The 14,877-nt window shown below is 40.2% G+C and overlaps 1 protein-coding gene across 2 annotated transcripts in view; it reads left to right on the forward strand.

The window, feature by feature from the left end:
* Positions 1 to 14,877, forward strand: part of TBX15 (T-box transcription factor 15) — a 101,909-nt gene that overhangs the window by 51,028 nt on the left and 36,004 nt on the right. For both annotated transcript variants that reach the window (XM_047871309.1, XM_047871308.1), the window contains exons 2-5: positions 5,807 to 6,020; positions 11,327 to 11,428; positions 13,193 to 13,364; positions 14,384 to 14,551. In XM_047871309.1, coding sequence (XP_047727265.1) covers positions 5,807 to 6,020; positions 11,327 to 11,428; positions 13,193 to 13,364; positions 14,384 to 14,551 — 656 coding nt within the window. The remainder of the gene's footprint in view (positions 1 to 5,806; positions 6,021 to 11,326; positions 11,429 to 13,192; positions 13,365 to 14,383; positions 14,552 to 14,877) is intronic.

Here is a 14,877-nt window from a genome sequence, read left to right on the forward strand (position 1 = left end):
GCTTTTCTTTTTTTTTTTTAGAGATACAAGTATGTTGTCTTTTTTCTTTTTTTTTAATATGTGAAATTTATTGTCAAATTGGTTTCCATACAACACCCAGTGCTCATCCCAAAAGATGCCCTCTTCAATACCCATCACCTACCCTCCCTTCCCTCCCACCCCCCATCAACCCTCAGTTTGTCCTCAGTTTTTAAGAGTCTCTTATGCTTTGGCTCTCTCCCACTCTAACCCCCCCTTTTTTTTCCTTCCCCTCCCCCATGGGTTTCTGTTAAGTTTCTCAGGATCCACATAAAAGTGAAAACATACGGTATCTGTCTTTCTCTGTATGGCTTATTTCATTTAGCATCACACTCTCCAGTTCCATCCACGTTGCTACAAAAGGCCATATTTCATTCTTTCTCATTGCCACGTAGTACTCCATTGTGTATATAAACCACTTGCTTGCTTTTCAAAGCTCCTGGATTCCTTACTCCCATATTTGTTGGGCTGCCTATCAGTCAGTCTTTAACAGTTTGTGTGTCCTTCGCATCAGATTGTGAGCTCCTTCGGAGCTTATCTGTCTTGGTCCATTAATATATAACCTGATCTATGCAAAGCAGAAATGTTTAGTGAAATAAAAGCAGAATTAAATATAGACTCATACGCCTGAAATCCTTAGAAAATAGAGCTGATGTGATCTGGATTTTGGTGTCAATAATATATAAGATGGAGATAATAATAATAGCTTTTAGATTTGTTTCATTAAATTTGTTATATAAAGTCTTAGCAGAGCACCAGATGCATAGTAAATATGCAATAGATGTTGACCGTTAACTCTTTGGTGGGATAGTTCTTGTGGGCTTATATTCATCTCACTGTCCAAAGTCACTGGCATTGTTATCAATAGAATCGTTAGTTTCTGTTTTATAATAAGGATATAAATATAATTTTATAAGCAGGAGGGTATCTCCCACCAGCTCCTAATAGTAAAGATAAGGAAATAGTAACAGATAAAGGTAAGTGAATAGTAAAGATAAGGAAACGGAGCCTCCCTGAAATGAAGTGACTTTCCAAGACCCCACTCATGGTAAGTAGTGGAGCCCCAGGAATAAATGTGCTCTGTTCATTGTACTAATGAATTGTTCCCCCAAATTATTAGTTAAGTGGAGATGAAAATCACCTGGAAGATTGTGAAATATGTTTTAATAATGTCTGGTTTTGATATTAAGTCAAAATGCACATGAGTGAGGCATTTTCTACATATGTCAATCAACTCATCATGGTTGAGTTGCTGTTGTTTGACCTGGTGGTCTTTAAGCTGCACTACTAATCCATCCATGATTCATTAGACTTAAAAGGGACTTTGTAGCACCTCTAATTAAATGTGGATGTGCTGTGCTAAAACGATTAAGGGATATGAGGGTCAGAATAGTCATGTGACTTGCTAGGATCAAACATATTAAACCATTTCATTTGTAAGGATGGTTACAATAGTTGAGGGTTGTTACAGAATCGCTGGCTGTTTTGGCCAGGGTTGAACCTAATATCTTGGGAGAGACCTGGTCATTGGATCAGAAGGCAGAAGACTTCCTTTCTAGGCTATGTTCATTTTAATTTTTCTTAGTCTCAATTCCCCCATATATGTAATGGGCATAAGAATAAGCCATTTCTACCTCATCAAATGGAAGGATGTATTAAATAATGTGTAAAAGGTAAATTAAGAAACTTTTATTATTGCTATTATTTTGCATGAATTGAGAATTGAACTTGCTGTAAGCTAAACTCAATTTTCTTTCTTTCTTTCTTTCTTTCTTTCTTTCTTTTCTGAAAACTTTTATATTTATTTATTTAATTTAATTTAATTTAAATTTTAGTTAGTTAACATACAGTGCAGTATTGGTTTCAGGAGTTGAATTCTGTGATTCAACAAGTGCTCTCCTTAGTACCTATCACCCATCTAGCCCATCTCCCACCCACCTTCTTTCAACCCACAGTTCGTTCTCTATCAAGAGCCTCTTGCGATTTGTTTCCCTAAACTCAACTTGCTATGAGAACTTGGTGTTATAATGTCCATTTTATCAACATGAAACAGGTCAGAGAGAGAAAGCGAGTGACACTATGAGCTGATGGTTAGAATCTCTTTTTCAGGGAATTTTTTTGGATGATAATAGATAATGTTAGTTTGACTATATGAATCAGATGATGTTCTCCAGTGACTTGTAACTGGCTCCAATGAAATTTCCCAAAGACTGTTTTAACTTCCTTAGTCAGGTATAACATTATCATTTATGTTCCTGATTGGCTGAAACTTCCCTTGTTAAAATACTATCCACAACAAACATCTGACGGCCAAGAAGTCTTTCCAGGTCATGCAAACGCATTCCTAATGGTTATTTTTTGAAGGCAGGAAGTCACAAATTGCCAAGTATTATAAAAAAAAAAAAAAGCTTGAAAACACAGAGGTGTTTTCTGATTGTATTTTTGAATACATGACCCTATTTGATTGAAATAACCTGTTCTGCATTTCTTATAATCATGATTTAGTTAACTTGAGTATACATTCTGATTAATAGCTAAAATAACTGATCTGGTTAGCCTAAAGATTTTATATAGCTATGATTTAGCGATGTATTTTCCAAAGGATTAACTTTTATTTTTACGTAAGGTGTTGATCTTGACTCTGAGTTTCCTATTTTAAGAGTATTATAGGGTAGCTTAATTTATGTTATTGAAAATGTGAGCTGGTGCCTCCATTCTGTATATAAAAGTCACTTTGTGAGGGAGTGAGAATTCAGGAACACAGCATATTTCCAGGAAACAAATAAATGTATCTGAAAATGCTCCTCATGGGCATATACTACCTATGCCACCACATCTTGTCCATTTCTTTTCTAGTAAGCATGAGTTTCCCAGGGCTGTTCTAGCCCTAGCAAATCCCTCTCTTTTCTGGATTCCTAGGAGACATCAAGGCAGTACGTAACGGTGTGGAAAACTGCGTGGTAGTAAATACTACCTTGGTCTCTTGGTCTCTTGGTCTCTGTGAATGCACTCAGTTTCCACTTGTACTGTAAATACCTTTAGGAGGAGCCCCACTCCGTACTTTGGTATTTTCCAGAATCTAGCACAGTGCCAGGCACATAGTAAGCACCCAATAAACACATAATTAATCAACACTAACTGGGAAACTTCTCAAGGTCTGGGATTCTGTTTCAAATTATCTACATGGTACCTCATATAGGGCCACATGCTGATAGGTGCTTATTGATTGATTTGATTGAAACTATAAACAGAGTACCCACTGAATTTTTTAACTTCTGTGATAATCTGCGCCCCTAGCCTTTTTCCTCATTCCACTTGTCTTGCCCAAGCAGTTTTCATTTTATGCTTCTAATTGAGGTTGCCTGAGTTATCACTGAAAGTTACATTAGAAGAGATTCTGACATTCTTTAAGTCATTAGAGGTTGAAGAGATTATGAAATTTTCAGCTCAGTCCTTCTAAATACATAATAAGGAAATAGGTCCATTGTAATTAAGTGACTTGTTCAAGGTGACTCATTAGTTTAATGTTACACTTTGAGCTCCCATTTTATTCCAGATGACATAGGGAGATAAGAGCAGAATCTCTGGTTTCCTAATTCTCCAGCCACAGTCCCCATTCCAATCCCAGACCCTATTGTCGTCATTAAAAAGTTATCGTTTAATGCAGTGATCTTTTTCCCTCCCCTCCCTCTTCCTAAACACTCCTTAGAGAAATCACACATCCAAAACCTCCCACCTTTTCATAATTTTTGCACATTGTGGTAAGGGGGATTTCATACCACTTTGTTCCCAAAGGTAGGACAAGACTTTTTTTTTTTTTTTTTTAATTCTTGCTTTGAGAAGTTTTTTTAAAGTTCACAAGACTTGTGATAAGTGAGGAGCTCTTGGCTTATCACAGAAACAGTGGGATGTGGGAATCCGTGACTCAGGGGATCTGAATTACTGTGTGTGGCCACGTGTGTGAGACCATGCCACGGCTCTGCAGCGGAAAGGCATATAGAAGCAGGCTGGGACAGAGATTTGTCACTCAGCAGCGGCTCTCATCTTAGATGAGAAGCTCCACTTTTCTGTGCTTGAAGGGGACCAAAATTAGCCCCTGTGTGGCTCCAAGTATAACCATTATGTGCTTAGGCACACAAAACCTAGATATAAAACTTTTTTTTTTCTCTTCTCATGAAGATGGTGACTTTACTAGTGAGTGATGAGAGGTAAACTAGTTTTGGGGCAGACTTTCCTGTGGCCAGAGCTTGGTTCAGTTCTGCAGTTCCCTGAATGTCTTCAGAACTGAAGGGTGATGAAAACTGAGGAGGATGGAGAGAAATGGCACTTTGCTCCCTGTGGGTGCCAGAGGTGCTGTGGGAGACTCTTGCCAGGAGGGGTGCCTGGGTGTGAGAGAGGAACACACCAGGGGTAGAAGGAAAGAAAAGGGAAGGTCTCGTGGGAGGGGTTTTCACAGGCCTAGAAACCTGCTACGGGTAAGTGAGGATGGCCACAAGATGGTCTGACTTTCTGTCCTGTCTTTCTTCATCCTGCTCATCAGTTGAGGACTGATGCCCAGGAGGCCTTGACCTTTGACATCAATGAACAGTCAGTTGTCAGCCTAAGACACTGCTGTTTCCGGCCTCTACTCATGTATGCATTTATTTACAGGGGAAGCAGTCAGAATCCTAGATGGTAAGGGTGGGTTGGAGAAAGAGGTTCCCAGGCTTAGCTTGCAGTATTTGACCTAAGGAGATTGCACCATCTGAGTTTGGAAAGTCTTAGGAGACAAGCTTCTTGGCATTGGGCCTTTAAAGCTTTAAAAATTGTAGGAAATTCCCTGGTAAATCTGACTCCAGCCTTCTCCATCAGTCTTCATGCCCCCCCACCCCCTCCCGCCCGCCCCCAGCCCCTTCGTTGAGTACAGAAGACACAGGAAGAAAGGACCATCTGGCACAGCATGCCAGCTTTTTATTTGGTTGCTCTCAATCCTACCTTCCTGTTTGGATCACCCCTCCCCTCTGCTCATACTTCAGAAACCAATCAAGGTGTCTCCTGAACTCATTTATTCCCTTTGTTTCCACCGCCTTCTTGGGTAACTTTTTCCATATGCTTATATCCTTGCCTTACAACAGACTTTTTTTTTTTTCATTTTTCATCCAAAATGGCCTGATTGGACTCTTAGGAAAAACCATTTACTCAAATATATGACCAAGTGTTTCTAAAAGCCCCAAAAAACTTCTACTTTTGATGACCAAGATATATAAATAAGAGGGGAAAATGCTGTGTTTAAAAATAGCTGACTGGTGGGCAATGATGCTGAGTGGTATGAAATTAAAGAACACGTTACTGTTGGCATTGAACATCCCCCTCCAAGTGAAATTGTCTAGATTTGGAGCTGTGTGGTCTCTAATTATTATTATTATTATTTTTTTTTTTTATTTGGCATTTATGTATTACGTTGTCCCAGTTTGGCTTCAATGCCTTCACCATGCTGTCATTGGTACTCTTTACATCGCCTGTTGTGGACTAGTTTTCTTCAGCTGTTGCTAAAACTTACTAAAATGCCAGATGTCATGTTGGAAACATGAAACCTAAAAGATGGTCGTAAATCACAAAAACAAACCATAAAAAAAATAATAAAATACGCCGAGTGCTGTGCTCTGGAGCTTCCCAGCTTTAAGTCTCCTTTTGTTCAGCTCCCCCCCCCCCCACTCCATGCCCCCCATCCAACCTCCCATCTTTTAGGGTGATGGGCGGGGAGTAGCTCTGAAGTTTCTCACCTAAGACTTGCTTGTTTATTTTGCAGATTCCGAGCAGAGCACCGGTTCAGACTCTGAGGTGCTCACTGAGCGGACTTCCTGCTCCTTTGACACTCACACTGACCTGGGCCCTGGTGCTGCAGGCCCTGTGCCTGCCGCCATGTCTTCCATGGAAGAGATTCAGGTGGAGCTGCAATGTGCTGACCTATGGAAGCGGTTCCATGACATTGGAACTGAGATGATCATCACCAAAGCAGGCAGGTAAGGACACGTTCCTTTGCACCACCAGCTTCCAGGAATGGAGAAAAAAACTAGGAGCCATTACATTTTTCTTTCCCATTATTTGTGGTAGGTAGCATTGGTGAAGCCAAAGCAACTTGTACTCACTTTTCTGCATGTGGACATCTTGGTAAAGTGATCTTGTGTTTACTGTGATTTTGCTCTTTTCCTCCGAGGGCCATTCCAACCTCTGAATCACCCCTAGGCTCACAAACATTTTCTGCCTACAAATGTATTTCAGCTCGCACCAGAGATCCGTGGTACGTAAGGGCCAAACGGTAGATTTCCAAAGCAAGTATTATGTCACCATCCAATGTTTTCAAGAGAAAAAGTTTGCTCCCCAAGCAACAGCTTGCATTTTCTAAGGCATTTAATACAGCCAGATGTTTTTGTAAGATTTTTTTGGTAAGAACTGGGCTTGGTACACGTCTGAGCCCTGCTTATTGATCCATGTGTTTTATTGTTGGCTTGAAATTATTACAGAACTTTAATGGTGACCCCGTGGAAACTTTTGCAAAACTATTTGTGTAGAATGATAGATGTTTTTATACAATTCTTTATTATTTTTTTAATGTTTATTTTTTGAGAGAGAGAGAGACATGGTATGAGCTGAGGAGGGGCAGAGAGAGAGGGACACAGAATCCAGAACATGCTCCAGGCTCCGAGCCGTGAGCAGAGAGCCCGATGCGGGGCTTGAACTCACGAACCATGAGATTGTGACCTGAGCCGAAGTCAGATGCTCAACCAACTGAGCCACCCAGGCGCCCCGAATGATATAAGTTTTTAAAATACAGTTTCTCTTAAAATAAGCACTTTTTATTAAGCTTATTCCTTCATTGGCATCTTTCAGTTTTTCATAGTTAGGTATCTGTTTTGTGCTGGATACTCAACGTATATTATGTTATTTAGACACCTTATAATCCCATACATGGATGGGGATTAAAAGGCTTAAAGAAGTTAATTAACTTGACTAAGGTCACACGGGTAGTAAAGGGCGGCTCCAGAATTCCACATACATCTGTCTGGTTCTAAAAACAATGTTCTTAACTATTTATAATTCTGCACTGTTAAGAAATGGTTGTAATTTTTGCCCCTTGGATTAAAACAAAATGATTTAAATAAAAATAAATTTAGACTAAGTTTTTGAGTATATAGGAATAGTTAATTAAAGTTAAAACAATTATGCTGCTTTCATATTTTCAAAACCAGTCTACATAGTCTCACATCCTGGGGACCAAAAAGAGCCACCCAGCTGATCATAAGCTGTCATGCGAACATCGACATTTAAAGTAAAAGAATATTTGAATGCATATAGAGAAACCTTCCAATTCAACAAGACACCACAAAAACATGAAGTCAAACTGAACCTTAAGTCTTGTTCATTTTGTTTCTCCTTTAGAAGCTTCTTCCTTCTTGGGGCGCCTGGGTGGCTCAGTCGGTTGAGTGTCCGACTTCAGCTCAGGTCATGATCTCACAGTCTGTGAGTTCGAGCCCCGCATCAGGCTCTGTGCTGACAGCTCAGAGCCTGGAGCCTGTTTCAGATTCTGTGTCTCCCCCTCTCTGCCCCGTCCCCGCCATGCTCTGTCTCTCTCTGTCTCTCAAAAATGAATAAACATTAAAAAATTTTTTTAAAAAGAAGCTTCTTCCTTCTCTAAGTTTTAGTAGTGAACGAAACCATTAAAAAGCACTTTAGGAGAACACCTATGAAGGGAAATTATTTTCAATACCATCTCTTGTCAGTTGGCTTTCAGTCTACTTCTGTTCTACATTTTGAGATGTTATGGCTTAGAAGGAAACAGAGCAATTCAAGGAAAAAGTTTTTATTCTTCTTTTTTAAAAAAAAGTTTGTTTATTTTGAAAGGGAGATAGAGATAGAGAGAGAGATACAGAGAGAAAATGTGCAAGTGGGGGAGGGGGAGAGACAGAGAGAGAGAGAGAGAGACAGAGAGAGAGAGAGAGAGAGAATCCCAAGCAGGCTCTGCACTGATGAGGGGCTCAGACTCACAAATTGTGAGATCATGACCTGAGCCGAAATCAAGACTCTGACCCTTAACCAACTGAACCACCCAGGTGCCCCTTTATTCTTCTTAGTTTTTGGCAAGGCGGGGGGTTGGATAGAAGGGAAAATATTACATTTTTTTGTTTGTTTATAAGATTTTCCAGTTTTATTTGAGGTTTTCACTTACTACTGTTGAGTATGTGTCTTCCAGTCATTTTTGTCTCTGATATCATTCCCTTGTTTTTTGCACTTCAGTGAATTCAGTTTACCCTGACACCTTTTTCACAGCTCTCCTGTGACCTCATTTCATGATTTGTACTGCAGTGTTTTCTTTCCCACATCTCTGCCTTCACAAATTCACTTGATACCTGGATGCACCCAGATATTCCCAGTACATACACAGTTTGTTCTTTAGTCATATCCCTTTGTTTAGGTTTAGAAATGTTATTCATTGCTTCTGTAGTGGGTTGCCTCAGCCTTTGCTATTGCTACATGTAACTCTGCTCAAGTAATTCTGGAACAACTCGGAAACAGACAAATAAAGCTTTCTCTCTAGCTTTCTCTCTGTGAATTTTCTTCATTTTCTCCCCTTTCCTCAAGTCAGTTTCTTCCTTTTCACTCCATTTTCCTTCCTTTGTAGTGTCCCTTTCAATGTTAATCTCAGTTTCCATTTTCTTAGTTACATTTGTTTTGTATGACTCTCTGTTCGTTTTCATGCTCAGAAGATCTTAGTCACCATCTACTTCTTCTGACACCTTAAACTGTAATCCTGTTGATTCAGAGCTACTGCAGTCTACAGAGCCCTCAATCTTTGAATGTACCAATGGAATCTGTATAATCAGCACCATGGACAGAGGTTCTTATAGGGATTAATGGGTTTGGAAGACACAAGAATTGGCCTAAACGTACCCATAAAATTAAAACCAAACACATCTCATTTTCTGAACATGAAAGATTAATTTTTCCCTAGGGTGTTATGACTTCACTTGATATTCTGTGCTAAAATACCGGCAAAAGAAAAAGCAACTTTTGGTAAGTTTTAGGAAGAGAATTCACATGTTGTCATAGAATTTTAAACCAAGAGGATACCTTAGAGACTAGATAGTTCCTTTTCTTTGTTTTATAGGTAATAAGGTTAAATAACTTCTCCAAATTCATTCATTTTAGAACTTGAGTATTTATTGGTAAAGGATGTAGCTTCTCCACTCAAGGTCATATAAATGTTCCAGACAAAACAGGTATTGAATTTAAGACCATCTAACCCTTTTTCTTGAAGTCATGAAGAAAAACATTCATCTTTTGCAACGTAAGCCTCTCTAGGTGACTTAGAGGAACCACATTTTCTTACCTCAGATAACAAGTGAGAGGACTTTTCTTTCCATCCCTGGCAAGGTACTCTCCAACTATTTATAAATACCAGGCAGCCATAAGTCATTGTTATTAAGAAGGGAATTAATGGTTTAGATTGAAATGTATCAGGGCACCCAGGAGGCTCAGTCAGTTGGGTGTCCGACTTCGGTTCAGGTCATGATCTTGCAGTCCCTGGGTTCAAGCCCCACGTCGGACTCTCTGTTGACAGCTCAGAGCCTGAAGCCTGCTTCAGATTCTGTGTCTCCCCCCTTCTCTGCCCCTCCCGTGCTCATGCTCTGTCTCTCTCTGTCTCTCAATAATAAATGTTAAAAAAATAAATTTAAATGTATAGATCAAGGTTCCCAAATTTTGGAAAAGAATTAATGTGTATCAAAGTGCCTAACCTATAGTGAATCCTGGATTTAGTTATTATGAGAAGTTCACCATTGAATTTCATTAGCTGACTGTAAGACTAAAATATAAGGCTTTCTAATTAAACTTGTGAGCTAGAGGGAGAAAATCTAGGATGATATACCAATAGAAGCTTCTGAAAAGTTATAAAGTAGGAAAGAAGGAATGGTTATACATTATTCTTTGCAAATATTTACAAATTAGCCATCATCCCTATTGAAGGTCTATGGTCCCCCTTGTCCTCAAATATGATTATGATGTCACTGACCTATTACCAGAGAACATTTGCTTTTTGAGTTACTTCTGATGGGCAGTGCAGTGTGTGACTAGCACAGAAGGCCCCTCATGTAAACAACTAGGGCACATATGCAAGATGGCTGTCTGGGGTCAGGGTATGGTCTATGGCCGTGAAATGGAGCAAAGCCAATTAGGCTGTATGTGGATCAAGCCTGTGACCTTGACCTCATTAGCACCGTGCTCTGCCCAGCTAAACTAACTGGCCCCAGATGGTTAAGCTTAGTGCAGCATTTTGTGTACAAGTATCCTAGAGCACATTCAGGCAATGCAAAGTTTTGAACTGAGCACTTTTTATGTCTGACTCCTAAATGAATGACATACAAAAGAGCTTGATGTTTTCCTTCTTTCTTATGGTTAAAGAAGAATGGAGAATTTTATTCTAGACCCCTTGAAACTCAATACTCTTCTGGGTTGCTCCCTCTCCTCCTCTTCAATTATGAGAGTAGTTGTAAAGTGCCATATCCTGACCTTGCTTGCTTTGGCAAGTTTAACAAGCCATTGTGGTAGAAACAAGGTATTGCCCAGAGGCCACTAGAATTCATTTGGTATTTGCTCCCTATTCCACAGGGTCCTCCCTCTGACACACATGTTGACAGCCTGAGAACTTGCAGAAATTTTTCTACAGTTTTATGCCTTAAAAAAACCCCAACTTTGTTGGCCCTTTGTTTGGGGATTGGTAGCCTCTTCTATTTTACTTATTTTCTCAAAAGATTACTTTTAAATAGACTCAGTCAATCAAAAACTATTTCATGATCACCTACAATCAACTGTGATAAGCTACTTGACTAGTAAGAGCGTAAGTTATTCAAGTACATTAAGTGTAAGAGTGTATTTTCAAAGATGTTATAGTCTAATAAGAAATACATGTGTGGATGCACACACATTGTCTATCTATCTATCTATCTATCTATCTATCTATTTATGTATCTTTCTGTCTAATCACTTTAAAGATGAACTAATAATATAAATCAAGGTAGGTATGAGCATTTGGAGTGTATGAATCATCAAATAGTTCAATTTAAGTTAAGACGACATACTATTTCAGCAGTGAATCCTCAGCATATTTTATAGCAATGATTTCCAAAGTGTGAAAAAGCAGCCAACTTTGAGGATTAGAAGAATTGGACTTTGGTGTGCTTAGAGTTCGAAATAAGAAGAGACTGTCTAAGCTTTTATTCCTGCTACTTCTCCCGCTCTGATTGTTGAGCTTACTGTCTATTCCCCTTCATAGGAGGATGTTTCCTGCCATGAGAGTAAAAATCACTGGCCTGGACCCACACCAGCAATACTACATAGCAATGGACATTGTGCCTGTGGACAATAAAAGATACAGGTAACGATGACTCTGGGGTGTGGAACTGTGGACATCACCAGCATTCCAAGACAGTTCTTTAAACTCATTAGATGAAGCATTTTAACAGTGCACTGTACTATGCACTAAACAGGGAACAAGGATGGCAGATATGCCGATAACCCATAGCAGAGCACCAGGCGGGAAGTAGTCACTAGTGCTTAGAAATCAGGACTTAGTAACGGGTTAGAGTGGAATCCTCCCTTGTCTCTGGAAAGAGTGAGCTTGTATAGTGTCTGCAAGGGTTGCAGAAATCAAATGGATGTTAAGTCTAAAATGAAGTCAGTTAAACATTGAAAGTGATTAACATATTGAATGATTCGGTTTATGAAATGCTAAATGAGTTGAGATGATTTATTTTGGAGAGGTGGAGGAGAAGTGGACCAGTGTAGTATATTCAGTCATATAGCTGATGGCTTGCCCTGTGGATGAGGGAGGGCAACAAGAGGAGGACTGGGTAAGATTTCAAGAATAACTTTTAGTTAGGTGAATTACTGTTTATCAAACTGTGTTGTGAGTGAGTTTGTTAAATAGCTTTCCTTCAGAGTCATTAAAGACCAATACAATGTCTTTGTCTCTTGGATGGCTTACACGTATTTATTTATTTATTTATTTGTTTATTATGTAGTTCTTATTTAAAACAAGTTGTGGCATAATCAATCTCTTGAGATTTCAATCAAATCAGTGAATCATGACTCATTTTCAAAATATTTGAGTACTTGGCTTTAAACCCAAGAATTAGGAGGCAAGAGATGAATGAAGGGGGAAGACCAGGACTAGTATGGTAGAGGGAGAGAGCTGGCTAAGAGAGAAGTGATCTAGATACAGGACTCAGGACAGGAGATGCTTCTGATCTGTTTCAGAGGATCATGGGAGTTGTGATTTGGACTGAGTGTCTCTGTTTGCTAGGGTCCAGGTCCCGCATGGTCCTTTATAAGTGAAAAGCAGGGAAGTGTCACATCCACGGAGAACTCTCTTCAGAACTATATATAGGGCAATTGGCAAATTCTGGAAAACTGACCTCCTTTGCTACCAACAACATCTCTTACTTTCAGTGGCTTTGTGGGAAAGTAACATGGAGGATGATGACATTCCAAACTGGGTTCATCAAAGAAACCCTAAAACACTAACTGGGAAGACTTGGTGGTGTTTCTGGGAATGGTTGCACTAAGACAGAGACCCTCTATTTTCATAGAAATGCCTCAAAATTCTGATTCTCAGCAAAGAAATGGTTAACAAGTGAGAGGCTTGGAAGGTCTCTGCACATGGCTGTGTTTTATAGGACAATATGGAAGATGTTTTTAATAAGGAACCAAATCCTGAACAAGTGGCCAACGGATTATATGGTTTGCATTTGAAAGGTGAAAGGTTGCAGTAAAATACCTTTTCCATAGCTAGACACGTGGGTTCAGGATGCCTGTGTGCACACAGGGGTGCAAGGCAAGGAGAGGGAGAAGAAAGAAAAAGGACTGTGAGAATGTTTTCCTTGTGAGGGCTGCAGCTTTGATCATTAACCACAACACTTTGCTGCCCTCCCCCACCCCACCTCATTCTCCATTTTCATCTCTGTCTGATTGTCCCTGCTTATCTGCCCTTCTCTTTTTCTCCTTGTATTCTCTCTTTAATCCCTACTGTTTCCATCTTGTCATCTCTCTGTCTCTCCCCTCTCCTGTCTCTACTGGCGTCCTGGGCTTCTCTTCCCTCTGTATCTGTCTCTGATTTCTCCTCTCTCCCTCTCTGCCTCAGATATGTGTACCACAGCTCCAAGTGGATGGTGGCTGGCAATGCGGACTCCCCTGTGCCCCCAAGAGTTTATATACACCCTGATTCTCTAGCTTCTGGAGACACTTGGATGAGACAGGTGGTCAGTTTCGACAAACTCAAGCTGACCAACAATGAATTGGATGATCAAGGACATGTGAGTCAAAGAATCCCATCCATCTCCCTCTTCCTCCCTTTTGGCTCTAAAGCTGACTAGCCCCAGGCTTTTCCAAATGTGTAAAATAAGAATCTCTATGCCACTTTGAGTCATTTTAAGTGAGTAATCCTAAAAGTTCTTTTTTCCTCCTGCGAAATTTCATTTATTACAAATCTAACATTTAGCAAATGTCTGCTGTGCATCAGGTTGTGTTTACCAGACCCCGTTCTCATGCTCCAGGGACCCACAGTCTAATCAAGGGAGAGGTTAAAGACAGAAGCACAGGACATGTTTTAAAATGGTGAAAGAAATCACACCATTCAGTGGAATAACTTACAGGGCAATAAACTCAGAGAAACAATTAAGGTGACAGTTTGGATGGATTTGCCAAGTAATTTATGCATTTTTAAGAGAAGAATAAGTCTTAAGACTTTCCAGGTATAATTAGAGCCCTTGATGTTATTAATTTATCTTTATAACTTTCACTGGATGCCAAGATCCATACTGAGTGCTGCATGAAGATCAAAGAAGGAAAACCATGGCTCCCATCTTTACGGAAATGACGATAGTCTGAGGAATACCATTCACTCTCACAGGACATAAGGAATGTCCATAAATTTAGTAACAAGGTACAAATAATAGCTGATAGAATTTAAAGATGGCACGAGCCCATGATGAACATTTGAAGCAGGAAGGAGCAGCTGTCACATAGCAGAGGGTCTGAGATCTTTTAGCAGAGTGTTGTCTTCTGGGATTGGGACAGTTGTTCAGTATGTCCGGTTAAAGCAAGCGTACTACATCACCACCTGTGACTGGGGTACTCTGCTGTATGGTTCCGTGTAGTGCTATCCAATCACTTAGTCCTTCCTGTCACGGGCAAGAACACTGACTTCCGGTTTCCTGTACATCCCAGTCCCAGTCTCTGTTCTTCCTGTGATGCTTCTGTCCTACGATTGTATTTGCCTGCGAGTTCGAAACGCTCTTTGAGTCTAGCATAATGCTGCCCCTTCTCATTTCAGATCATTCTGCATTCTATGCACAAATACCAGCCTCGAGTTCACGTGATCCGTAAGGATTTCAGCAGTGACCTGTCGCCCACCAAACCTGTCCCTGTTGGGGATGGAGTGAAAACATTCAACTTTCCTGAGACCGTGTTCACCACAGTCACAGCCTACCAGAACCAGCAGGTAAGAGGCTGCCTTTGAGAGTCTCTTGCTGCATCAGCTTTTAAAGGAGCTTATTCATGCTCTTGGTAAGAAATAGTCCTTCTACGTGATACTGAAGAGCTGGAATGAGCGATGCCAGGCTTGCTCTGCAAACACCATGTTGGTGATGACAAGCCGTGATGCCTGGTAGCAGCTGGTATAGTCTAGATTTAGATCAAAGACAAAATCTTTGACCAGGAGGACCGAATCTCCTCAGTCATTTTCAACCTGTACTTGGACCTGTGTTCATGATCTCCCCTGCATTCTGGCAAATGTTCTTCATCATTTGCAAGTACCAAGGTTTGATT

The sequence above is a fragment of the Prionailurus viverrinus genome, chromosome C1, assembly GCF_022837055.1.
Source record: "Prionailurus viverrinus isolate Anna chromosome C1, UM_Priviv_1.0, whole genome shotgun sequence".
Taxonomy (NCBI): Eukaryota; Metazoa; Chordata; class Mammalia; order Carnivora; family Felidae; genus Prionailurus; species Prionailurus viverrinus.